This window comes from Camelina sativa, chromosome 17 (genome assembly GCF_030686135.1).
Source record: "Camelina sativa cultivar CO46 ecotype springtype chromosome 17, ASM3068613v1".
Taxonomy (NCBI): domain Eukaryota; kingdom Viridiplantae; phylum Streptophyta; class Magnoliopsida; order Brassicales; family Brassicaceae; genus Camelina; species Camelina sativa.
In genome coordinates, this window is record NC_141896.1 from 22770423 (window position 1) to 22783387 (window position 12965).

The window sequence follows — 12965 nt, forward strand, 5'->3', positions numbered from 1 at the left end:
AAACTCACTAGTGCAGTGGCAAATTTTTCGTGGAGTTCCAATGGCCAGACGAGAGAAATGCATTGGTTAGCCTGGGATAGGTTGTGTGTTAGTAAGCAGTTGGGGGGGGGGGTTAGGATTCAGAAATGTGGATGATTTTAACTCGGCTTTGTTGGCTAAACAATTATGGCGACTGATTGAGGTTCCAGACTCGCTGTTCGCCATGGTTTTCAAAAAGGGGTATTTTAGGAATACACACCCACTGGATCCAATTCGGTCATACTCTCCATCTTATGGGTGGAGGTGTATTTGTTCCGCTCGCACTCTGGTAAACAAAGAACTTATTAAAAGGGTTGGGACGGGGAATTCCATCTCAGTATGGACTGATCCCTGGATACCGGCTCAATTCCCGAGACCAGCGTTATGCAAGGGTCCTTCTAAGGATCCCAATCTCCGATTGGCTCACTTAATTGATCGTCAAACAAATACTTGGCATATGGATATGCTCAACGAGCATTTTGATCCACTGGATGTCGCTTTGATAAGGGCATTACCCTTAAGCAGCACTCTACGGGAAGACCAGCTAGGTTGGCATTATACGAAAAATGGAAAATACACAGTTAAGTCTGGTTACCTTTTGGCTCGGCGGGAAGTACAGAGAACCTTCCAACCAACTGGTTGTGGACCGGAGATTACCTCCCTCCTGGCCAGTGTTTGGCAGGCCCGTTGTCCACCAAAAATTCAAAATTTCATGTGGCAGGTTTTATCGGGGTGTATTTCGGTGGCGGAAAATTTGAAAAGGCGGGGCATTGCTTGTGATATGGGCTGTGCACGGTGTGGTGCTGAGGAGGAAACGGTAAATCATGCCATATTTGTTTGTCCTCCGGCTAGACAGGTTTGGGCTTTAGCAAACGTACCAGTGGGGGCTATTTCCTTTCCCACGGAGTCCGTATATGCAAATGTGGATCATTTTCTGGGCAATAATAACCCTGCGTCTCAGGTTTCAGTGTTTCCCTGGCTTATGTGGTATATTTGGAAAGCAAGGAATGCATGGGTTTATGAAAATATTGTTGACCGTCCTAAGGATATTGTCTTGGTAGCGGAAGGTGAGGCTTTGTCATGGCAGCAGGCTCAGGTGGAGGGTGAGGATACGGTTTCGACCACTATCGCTCTCGCTCCAGAACCCCGACAGAGGGAAGTCGCTGCTAATCTTTCAGCAACTTTTTCGGGCTATCGGTGTTTTGTCGATGGATCATGGAAAGCGGGTGATCCATTCGCTGGTGCGGGATAGTTTTGTTCGTCATTTCAGGATACGCAGTGATATGCTCAAATTGTAATACCCTAATGGTACTAACAGCCTTGCAGTTGTAATACTTTAGGGGTCGAATCCACAGAGACTCTAGTTCACACAATAGACTTATTATTCTTTTAATTATGCTAAATAAAAAATATTAAATTAAAGACAATGCAAAAACAGAATTAAAAGTGTTGTAAATTCAAACGATCAAAGAGCTAAGCCTAGGGAATTTCTCAGGAATTTATGGGATATTAAATCAAGCAAATAATTAGGATTCAAGCAATTAAATATCAGATCTAGAACTCTAAACACACTTGTAAAATAAATCAGTTCTCACTGCAAATATTATCTAAATTTAAAACCAGAAAATCCAAATTTCTTTGCAAAATTCTAGGTTAAAAATCAGCATTAAAAACAAGTTTAGATTGTTCACAAAATTATTAAATCAAATCTCTTTGCAAGAAATAATTTTGTTCATCAAAGGTTTAATCAGGAAAACAATTATATTCTCATATCAATTTATTTCCCTAAGATAATAATTCTAGGTGATCAATCAAGAATTATTATGAAGAACAACCAAGGATGAAGATCAATAAAGATAATGAATCCTAAAATTAACAGATCTAATAAACCATAAAAACCCTATGAAAAACCCTAAACCTAACAAGCAAACTACTCAGACATGTTAAATAAAGAACAAATCATAATTCTGAATAACATGCAATAGATATTGAAAAGTAAAAGAGGGAGTTCAAGAAATCTTCTCTCTACAAAGAATTCAGATCTATCTCTCCCAAAAGCTCTCAATATCCTTTCTCTCAAAAACTGCTAGAAGATAACTTAAGGGTTTCTAAAACCTAAAAATAATATATATACATCCTAAAACACGTCTATAGGCCTTAATTGCAAATAAGGAAAACTTGGGCTTATTTTGTAATTCTTCTAAAGCTTGTGGAGATAACTTCCGTTTGTCTTTGTGGCACCTGCATCGATCGATGCTGAGACTGCATCGGTCGATGCAAAGTCTTGATCACGTCTCCAAGCTTCGTTGATCAGCCTTCATGCTTTGATTATGCTCCAAATCATCCTCTTTTAGCTCCTTTATGTTCCATCCGTGCCAATGAGTACCTAAACCTATAAAGACTCAAAAATCACCTAGAAAACAAATCAAAAGACTCAAAAAGCACACTTATACCATGGTTAAAAACCACAAAAACCATGATATATCACGCAGACACTTCGAGGAGCCACTAATTTCCGGCGGAGTCTCTCCCCCTTACATGTAGAAGTAGAAGCTTTCACTTGGGCGATGCGGTGCATGATCGGACATGATTTCAGAGACGTGGCGTTCTTTACAGACTGTTCAGACTTGGTGAAGATGGTGTCTTCTCCTGCAGACTGGCCAACTTTCTCGGTGTAACTTGACGACATCAAGATTGACAAGGAATAATTTTCATCTTTCTCTTTATCTTTTATCCCTAGAAGTGCAAATGTAAGTGCAGACTCTCTGGCACGCAAAGCGCGTGTTTCTCTGCATCATGTTCTGTTTGTAAACAATTTTCCACCCAATTAGCTCGTTTGAGCTAATCTTTTGTTGATAAAAAAAAGTGTTTATTTTGTAACGTAAAGGGGTACGAATCGAACAAGATGAGAAGTTATTTATGGACTATTAATGTTCCTGGATCCCAACATGTTAAAATATAATAGGAATCGTTTAGCATTCTGATCTTGTATGATTAGTATGGAAATACAGGTAAGTTCTTACCTTGGTGTATCGAACAATGGCATATGGACTCTCTTCAGGCCAAGACATTCTTCTTACATCTCCTTTCCTCTCCCTTTTCTCACTTCCAATTTTTTCCTTATCTTTTTTTTTTTAATCAAAGGTGTAAGCGAATACCGGGGTCATCGGTAATTTACCTACCCCTCGCTTCCAAGCTTTGTGTGATCATTTGACTCAAGAGTAGAATAATGGGGTCATTGGTAATTTAGCTACCCCTCTAAACTGATCAAAATCATTTCATCTTTTATTTTATTCTCCTATTTTTTTTTCTGATCATTCTCTTTTTTTTTAAAGCACTGAAGGGAAGAGAGAGGGGTGACATACTTTGAAAAATTGCACTGTCTTGTATGGCCCGAAGAAGAAGTCTAGTCCACTGATTTCCAACTCCAAAGTAGGATATTAAGTCCGGTTAAAATCCTAATAAAATTTTGAGACAACGTTAGTTTAACCAGATATCTTTTGGATAAGAGCTTTCAGGATTGTTGATACAGCTCATAGCTTTTCCAAACTTCAGTTCTGAGATCAAGCATAATCAAGATTCATAAGAGTGTTAGCCAAAGAACAGAAACCATTAGTTAGAGATCCTAATTCCAAAAAGAAAAATTTAAAAAATTTGACTAAAAAATATGGTTTTGACTGACACAACTGAAACTAAGAAAGAAAAAGTAGTTAGTTAGTAACTAGCCTCCCCGAGACTTAAACAACACTGTCCCCAGTGTTATCAAGCCTAAGATTGACTAAGAAAGAAAAATCAAATTGAAAAAGTAGTAAACAAATGAACCAGTTTCGTGTTACCAACTGTTAGCCTCTGTGTCGACTGATGCAAAGGTTGCATCGATCGATGCAGAGCCAAATCGTGCGAAAATCCGACATATCCTGTTAGCCGCATGTTAGTTGTGTTTCTCTTATGGTTGTCAGCACTGTTAAGAATCACTCAAACACAACATTAAATGCAACATGATAGATAATGGTTCATAATGCAATACAAGTTCAATCTGAAACAAATGACAAACTGACTCAAGAAAACATAAAAATGACTCAAAGTGAAAGAGAAAAAGGATAAAAGAAACCGTAAACAGAAGTAGGATCAACCCTCAGAACCAGCATCACCATCAGCATCGCTACCACTAGCTCCAGCAAGGGGAGGAGAACGAGAACGGGATCTGCGCCTAGTGGGACGGAAGCAAGCAAAACTAGAAATCGCGTTCCAGAAGGTACGCATGGTGGATGTCTGGTACTCCTGGTAGTCTCCCTGGCTCATAGTACGAGAAAGCTGTGGTGGCTCAGGAAAAGCATGAAACTCAAATGTTGTAGTGCCAGATGAAGAACCAATCTCAAAACCCCCAGCAGGGTGCTCATCAGCAGCAGCACTCTCATGACGGGAAGGTGATGGTATAACAAAATCAGAGGCAGGAGGAAGAAAACGCAACTACTCTGCATCCTCTCCAATAGTTGTGAGGTCTGGTCGCGACAATCTGATCAGATGAATACCAGTAGAATCACAAAAACGCAATAGCATCTCCCTCTTCAGCCAAGTAGAGTTCCTCAAATGCTCCTCATCAATAACACCCCTCTCAGTGCTAAAAGAGACAGAATCAGTAGCAATACGCAGTCTCTGAAAGATAGGAGTAAGCAGACTCCCAACATACTCTTTCTTCCCACGCCCAAAAGCCTTGACCTTCAGAGAGATCAAGTGATCAACAAATACTGCACCATAGTTAACCCTCTCAGGATCAACCCATCTATCATCCTCAACAATCAAATCATAAATCCCATATGCCATCAGGTGCAACTCACTCACTCTCATCTTCCCAGCCTCCATCTTACACAAAATAGTACTGGCTATGGCTCTAAAAATGTACCTGATCACTGGATGCCTCACATCAGTCATAGTGGAAGCTCGGGAATCATAGTCACCAGTACCAAAATAAGACAAAAGATGCGAGACATCTACAAACTCTCCTGGAAGTGTAACTCCCTCTGGCTCTCTGCTAAAACCGTAAATATCACAAAGATCAGGTAAAAAAATCTCATACCGAACTCCTCTAATGAAGAAAGACAGCCTTCCTTCACTAGCTTTCGGGACCTGCTCGTTCTGGTACAGAAGGCGGACTGAGGCCATGAATTGATGGACCAGCTCTGGATACAAGTCATAGTGGCGAGTGCACATGGTCCCAAGTCCAATCTTTTCCAAAATCCTCAATACCTCATCATGTATCCCAAGCCTCTGCATAGTTACAGGATCAACGAACCAAGTCAGCAGAATCTCAACCTTAAGCCAAGCATTGTAGAACATAGTCTCATATTCTCCCCAAGCATCAAGTAGCGGCCTGTTGATGTACTCAAGCTTCTTAACCTCTTGAATTGGACGTTCTGGCCAAACATGCTGTGGTGGAATCCTTTGTCTTTCTCTTTTTGGCCATGGCTCTTGACAATTAGCTTGAAATGGTGCATCAAGAGCTGGAAGTGGTTGGATTGGTCTCAGAGGAACCGGAGAAGGAACCGCCGGCGGTGGTAGATCGGTCCGGCGAGTCTGAGCAGCGGCAAAATTGGAGGGGCGAGCTCTCTTCATTCAGTGGCCAGTCGACATTGCTCCAAATCGCAAAGAGGATGTGGGGATCAAGTAGAGGAGCAAAAGCCCAGCAGATAGAGCCTTGAATCGTCGGATTTGGTGAAGAAACGAGGGAGATATGGTCGATCAAAGTTTGTGATCGTCCGGTTTTGTTTTCAGACAAAAATGGCGAAGAAGATGAAGTGGGGAAACTTAAGTCGCGACTTTAGGTTTAGTTGCATCAATCGATGCAAAGGTTGCATCGGTCGATGCAAGTGTTGGGTCGATGCAACTGGGCTCAGTCCGGCCCACACGAATTGAATTATTTCAAACCCATCAGCCCGTTTAGCCTCCGATCCATTAACATATTCAGGATTTGCATCGACCGATGCACCAGATGTGTCGATCGATGCAGATCCACTTCTGTTGATTCTTCTACGATTTCTGCATCACTTCAACTCAAAACTAAAAATTAATAGGTCAGTAAATCCTAAAAATAAAAACAAAAATAAAAACAATTTAATCCTACCAGTGGGTTGCCTCCCACTCAGCGCTTGTTTTAAGTCATTAGCTTGACTTGGCAGCTGATTAGGCAGAAGGTGCATCATCCAAACGCACAATGTGTCCGTCAGGTATCTTGGCTTCAGCCCAATAATGTTTCACCCTCTGTCCATTGACATTAAACTTCTCTCCCTCGGAATTAAGCAGTACAATAGCTCCATAGGGGTGGACTTCTTGGATAGTGAATGGTCCGGACCAGCGAGAACGAAGCTTTCCAGGAAACAACTTCAAGTGAGAGTTGTACAGAAGTACCTGATCATTAGGCTCAAAATATCTGGAGATGATCTTCTTATCATGATAAGCCTTTGTTCTCTCCTTGTATAGCTTAGAGTTCTCAAATGCATGATGTCTAAACTCATCCAACTCATTCAGCTGTACCAACCTTCTCTCTGAAGCTGTCTTGGCATCAAAATTCAATAATTTAACAGCCCAGGCTGCCTTGTGCTCTAACTCCACTAGAATATGACATGCTTTCCCATAAAGCAGATGAAAAGGAGTAGTGCCAAGTGGTGTCTTATATGCAGTTCTGTAGGCCCATAGTGCATCATCAAGCTTCACTGCCCAATCCTTCCTTGTAACACCCACAGTATTCTCCAGAATCTCCTTAATCTGCCTGTTGGAAACCTCAACTTGTCCACTAGTCTGAGGGTGATATGGACTAGCCACTCTATGTTGAACTCCATACTTCTTCAAAAACTTATCAAACACTTTATTGATAAAGTGCTTACCTCCATCACTAATGACAATCCGAGGCACTCCAAATCTTGGAAAGATAATGGTCTTAAACAGCTTAAGAACCACAGCAGAATCATTCTTGGGACTTGCAATAGCTTCTACCCACTTGGAGACATAGTCAACAGCTACAAGGATGTACTTGTTCTTGTAAGAAGAAGGGAATGGTCCCATAAAATCAATGCCCCAGCAATCAAAAACTTCAACCTCAAGGATAAAATTTTGTGGCATCTCATGTCTCTTACTAATCTGTCCTCTTCTTTGACAAGCATCACATCTAGACACAAACTCATGAGCATCCTTAAACATTGTTGGCCACCAAAACCCTGCTTGAATAACTTTGGACACTGTCTTGTAAGTAGCAAAATGTCCAGCATAATCTGATCCATGCAATGACATAACACATCAGGAACCTCAGTCTCAGCTAGACATCTCCTGTAAACTCCATCTGAACAATGCTTATACAAGTATGGTTCATCCCAATAGTATCTTCTAAGCTCTCTCAAGAACTTCTTCTTAGCATATCCTGTAAACTTGTCTGGTTCCACCTCTGCAGCAAGGTAATTCGTGATATCAGCATACCACGGTTGATCAGTAGAAGTTACAGCAGCCACATTGTCATCAAACTCGTAACTCGATGATTCCTGAACCAAGCGTCGATCGATGCTAAATGATGCATCGGTCGATGCATTCGCCAAATTCTGTTCGTATCGAGATGAAGCATCGATCGATGCACCAGCTGTGTCGATCGATGCAGTGCCGAGAGTCTGCAAAACTTCACGCGACAAAGTAGCTTGAGAACCAATATCAACAAAGTAGACATTCTCTTCTGGCAATGAATCATGAATTGGAACATCATCTTCTATCTTAATCCTGGATAGATGATCAGCTACTCCATTCTCAATCCCCTTCTTGTCCTTAACCTCAATGTCAAACTCTTGAAGAAGAAGAATCCATCTTAGCAACCTTGGTTTGGCATCCTTTTTCGGCATCAAGTATTTGAGTGCAGCATGATCTGTATGAACTATTACCTTGGATCCAACCAAGTAAGAACGAAACTTCTCAAAAGCAAACACTACTGCTAGCAGCTCCTTTTCTGTTGTTGCATAATTCCTTTGAGCATCATCAAGTGTTCTACTAGCATAGTATATAACATGAAGTTTCTTATTCTTCCTCTGTCCCAGCACTGCTCCTACTGCAAAATCACTGGCATCACACATTACCTCAAAAGGTAAATCCCAGTCTGGTGGTTGAACAATTGGAGCACTCACAAGTTCTTGCTTAATTCGTTCAAAAGCTAAACGGCATTCATCAGTAAACTCAAACTTGACATCCTTGCATAATAGAGCTGAAAGTGGTCTGGCTATCTTACTGAAATCCTTGATGAAACGTCTGTAGAAACCAGCATGTCCAAGAAAACTCCTTACCAACTTCACACTATCTGGGGGTTGGAGACTTGTCATCACTTCTATCTTAGCGCGGTCCACCTCAATACCAGCCTTTGAAACTCTGTGACCAAGCACTATACGATCTCTAACCATAAAATGGCATTTCTCCCAATTAAGAACTAAGTGCTTCTCCTCACATCTAGCTAGCACTTTGCAGAGATTATCCAAACAGCTCTTGAATGAAGACCCATAAACAGAAAAATCATCCATGAAAACCTCCATGTAATCTTCAATCATGTCTGTGAAGATGGACATCATACATCTCTGAAATGTTGCAGGAGCATTACAGAGACCAAAAGGGATTCTGCAATATGCAAAAGTACCATATGGACAAGTGAAGGTTGTCTTTTCCTGGTCATCAGGATGAATCGGAATTTGGAAAAACCCGTAGTAACCATCCAAAACGCAGTAGTATGGATGGTTAGCTAACCTCTCAAGCATCTGGTCAATGAAGGGCAGCGGGAAGTGATCTTTCCTTGTCGCGGCATTCAGCTTTCTGTGATCAATGCACATCCGGTGTCCAGTGATCGTCCGTGTCGGAATCAGCTCATTCTTGTTATTCTTCACCACTGTAACTCCACCCTTCTTAGGAACAACATGAACTGGACTAACCCATTTGCTGTCAGAAATTGGGTAGATAATCCCGGCATTCAGCAATTTCATGATCTCCTTCTTGACAACATCTTGCAGATTCGGATTTAGCCTCCTCTGATGCTCAATAGATGTCTTAGCTCCTTCCTCAAGATGAATCCTATGCATGCACAAGTCCGGAGAAATCCCTGCAATATCATCAAGAGAATAGCCAAGAGCCTTGCGAAATTTGCGCAGCTTGCTTAGCAGTAAAGTGAGCTCTGCGTTGTTTGAGGAAGCATTAACAATAACAGGATAGGAAGAATTCTCACCTAGAAATGCATACCTTAAACCTGCAGGAAGTGGCTTGAGATCCAACTTTGGAGCTTTCTCAAGGCTCCAATCTGACAGTTTCTCAGCTTGTGAAGAAGTACCAACCAATTCCTCTTGTGCAACCAACTTCTTCACTTGTTCATTAGCATCTAGCAACTTGACATACCCAGCAGCAATGTCATCTAAATGCTTAGCTTCTTCAGTAGAAGCAACCAATGCTCTCTCAAGAGGATCTTCAGGATGCAGCTTCTTGAAAATCTCTTCAGCAAGATTAGACAATGTATCCACATAAAAAGTTTGACTATCTATTTTTGGCCTCTTAACCAGCTTATCCATGTCAAAACGCATTTGCAAATCTCCAACATTAAGGCCAATCTGTCCTTTCTTGACATCAATAATAGCACCAGCAGTGGCTAAGAATGATCTTCCCAAGATTAGAGGATCCTTAGGCTCTTCCTCATACTTCAAGACCACAAAATCAGTAGGTATCAAACAATCACCAATCTTAATTGGAACATCTTCAAGGATACCATCAGGAATGCGGAATGAACGGTCAGCAAGTATAAGAGTAATCTTGGTGGGTTGAAAATCTGTCATCCCTAGGCTCAGTGCTACTGATCTAGGCATTAAGTTGACACTGGAACCAAGATCACACAAATATCTAGCAAACCTCTCATTGAAGATTGTACAATCAAGAACAAAACTACCTGGATCATGAAGCTTTTCTGGGATCTTGTTCTGAATGATGGTACTGACTTGAGCTGAAACCATCATCACTCCTTGCTCAGCATTCAAATCCTTGGTTACCATTCTCTTGACATATCTCCTAAGCATTGGAGAAGTCTTAACTGCATCAACCAATGGCAACTCAATAACAAGCTTATCCATCATAGCCTTGCACTTAGCATCATGAATCTCCTGCTTAGACTTCCTTGGGTTCTTGGGAAAAGGAACTCTAGGCTTGTACACTCTCTCAGCAACTGGAATCGGAGCTTTCGTAACTTCCTTCTCTGCCTCGATATTGCATCGGTCGATGCTTGAGTTGCGTCGGTCGATGCTATCTCGCACAGTCAACTCGTCTACGACCTCTGAGGGTTGCGTCGATCGATGCTTAACAGCTGCATCGATCGATGCTGGTTCCGGATCGTCAAACTCATCATCCTCATCGATCAAATCCTGCAATTCTTGGGATCTCTGCTTCTCCTCAGCTTCAGACTGTAACTGCTTACCACTCCTTAGGGTCACAGCATTGCAAGAGTGCTTAGGATTGGATTCAGTTCTTGATGGCAAGTATCCTTCTTGTCTCTTCATAGCTCCTGCAGTTTGTGCAACTTGGCTCTCCAGCTTCTTAACTTGAACATTCAATGAGTCAAACTTGCCAGTAAGCTCAGTGTAGACATTGTCAATCTTCCCATTGAATGTCACTGTCAACTGCTCTTGTCCCTGGAGAATCTGCTCAAGCATTGCTTCCATCCTACTCTCAGTTGTCTTAGGAGGAGGAGATTGGTAAGAGGAGTTGCCATAGGTCCTGGTGTAACCACTGCTCTGCTGCTGCTTCTGATAGTCTTGCTTAGGAATGTAGCCTGTAGAATTAGACTGATAGTTGTTGCGCTGGTTGTTGCCACTGAAAGACCTGTTGCCTTGCTGATTTCCAAACTTTTGGCCCTGATTACCATACACAAAGTTGACATCTTCTTCTACATTCTGCTGCTCTGGCTCAAAAACTTCAACATCTTCAGCAAAGTGGACTGACTTCTTTCCAACAAGAAGGATATGCACTGTATCCAGCTTGGCATTCACTGTAGCAAACTGATTTGAATCATACCCTTCATATGCTCTCTTCCGCTCTAAGTCTGCATTCTTAGTACTGTTACTTGATGCTAGCCTTTCAATCAACTTTTCAGCATCATCTGGGTACCTTGTCTTGAAGTTCCCATCACTAGCAGCATCCAAAGCCATCTGATACCTCCAGTCAATCCCGCTAAAGAAGATACTGATCAATTGCACCTCTGAGAAGCCATGATGTGGACAATCCCTCTGGTATGCCTTAAATCTTACCCAAGCAGCTTTGTAAGATTCAGTAGGACCTTGTCTAAAGGTGGAAAGCTTGATCCTTAGCTCATCAGACATTGCATCATCATAGAAGTAGTTCAAGAACGCCACTTTGATGTCATGCCAGGTGGTCAGAGATCCTGGCTTCAGCTGCCTTAGCCAATGAGAAGCTTCCCCCACCAAGAGAGTAGGGGAAAAGCTTGCAGTAGAGGTAGTCTTCAGTGACTCCATTAGCCTTGATGCTTGTGACTATATCCTCAAAGTGCTCTATGTTGTCTAGAGGCTTCTCATTTGGCAAATTCTGGAATGGCCGTTGTCCAACAAGAGCGAAGTAGGCAGGCTTCAGCTCAAAGTCATTCCTTGGGAATGGAGGAGGGACAATTGCGGAACGGTTCTCATAGAACAAGTCTGGTCTGTTGAAGTCTGCAAGAGTCTTGACAAGCTCTCCATTGTTGTCCCGTCTAGGCTGAAGGTTCTGCTGGTTGTTACCATCCAAGTTGGCTCCGTTTGCACCAGCCCCGACATTACATCGACCGATGCCAACTATGCGTCGATCGATGCCTTCTTCATTGCGTCGACCGATGCCAACGTTGCATCGGTCGACGCCATCTGCATGCTCATCAGCGGCGATAGGTTCTTCCTGAATAACCTGCCCTTCAGCATCAAGTTTCTAGCCTTGCTCGTTGCGCACATGACCCTCTTGATCTCTCAAAACTCCAGCCTCATCAAGTCTCAGTATGATATCGATTGGGTTGACCATCTTTGCTGATTTGGCTGCTTTGGTGTTCTCACGCTCTAGTTGTCCTAACTCTTGATTTGTAAGCTTAACAACTGGACCAGTAGGATTTTTCCTGGTGCTAGGCTTAGGCATGAACCTGAAACACACAAGAGAAAAGAAACAAAAGCGTGTAACTAAAACAGAAAAAGAAAAATTTAGACAAAATCAAAGATTTTAATCTAATGGTGAATCAAAAGAGTCCCCGGCAACGGCACCAAAATTTGATATGCTCAAATTGTAATACCCTAATGGTACTAACAGTCTTGCAGTTGTAATACTCTAGGGGTCGAATCCACAGAGACTCTAGTTCACACAATAGACTTATTATTCTTTTAATTATGCTAAATCAAAAATATTAAATTAAAGACAATGCAAAAACAGAATTAAAAGTGTTGTAAATTCAAAGGATCAAAGAGTTAAGCCTAGGGAATTTCTCAGGAATTTATGGGATATTAAATCAAGCAAATAATTAGGATTCAAGCAATTAAATATCAGATCTAGAACTCTAAACACACTTGTAAAATAAATCAGTTCTCACTGCAAATATTATCTAAATTTAAAACCAGAAAATCCAAATTTCTTTGCAAAATTCTAGGTTAAAAATCAGCCTTAAAAACAAGTTTAGATTGTTCACAAAATTATTAAATCAAATCTCTTTGCAAGAAATAATTTTGTTCATCAAAGGTTTAATCAGGAAAACAATTATATTCTCATATCAATTTATTTCCCTAAGATAATAATTCTAGGTGATCAATCAAGAATTATTATGAAGAACAACCAAGGATGAAGATCAATAAAGATAATGAATCCTAAAATTAACAGATCTAATAAACCATAAAAACCCTATGAAAAACCCTAAACCTAACAAGCAAACTACTCAG

The 12965-nt window shown here is 41.3% G+C and overlaps 1 protein-coding gene and 1 non-coding gene across 2 annotated transcripts; both read left to right on the forward strand.

Annotated features, from left to right (window-relative positions):
- Positions 1-202: 202 nt before the first annotated feature.
- LOC147924216 (uncharacterized) lies at positions 203-1270 on the forward strand. Its single transcript, XM_087496667.1, has one exon. The coding sequence runs from the start codon at positions 203-205 to the stop codon at positions 1268-1270; it is 1068 nt and encodes a 355-aa protein (XP_087352793.1).
- Positions 1271-11268: 9998 nt separating this feature from the next.
- On the forward strand, positions 11269-11375 carry LOC147924217 (small nucleolar RNA R71). Its single transcript, XR_015587950.1, has one exon. It is a non-coding gene; the product is annotated as a small nucleolar RNA R71 (small nucleolar RNA).
- The last annotated feature ends 1590 nt before the right edge of the window (positions 11376-12965 follow it).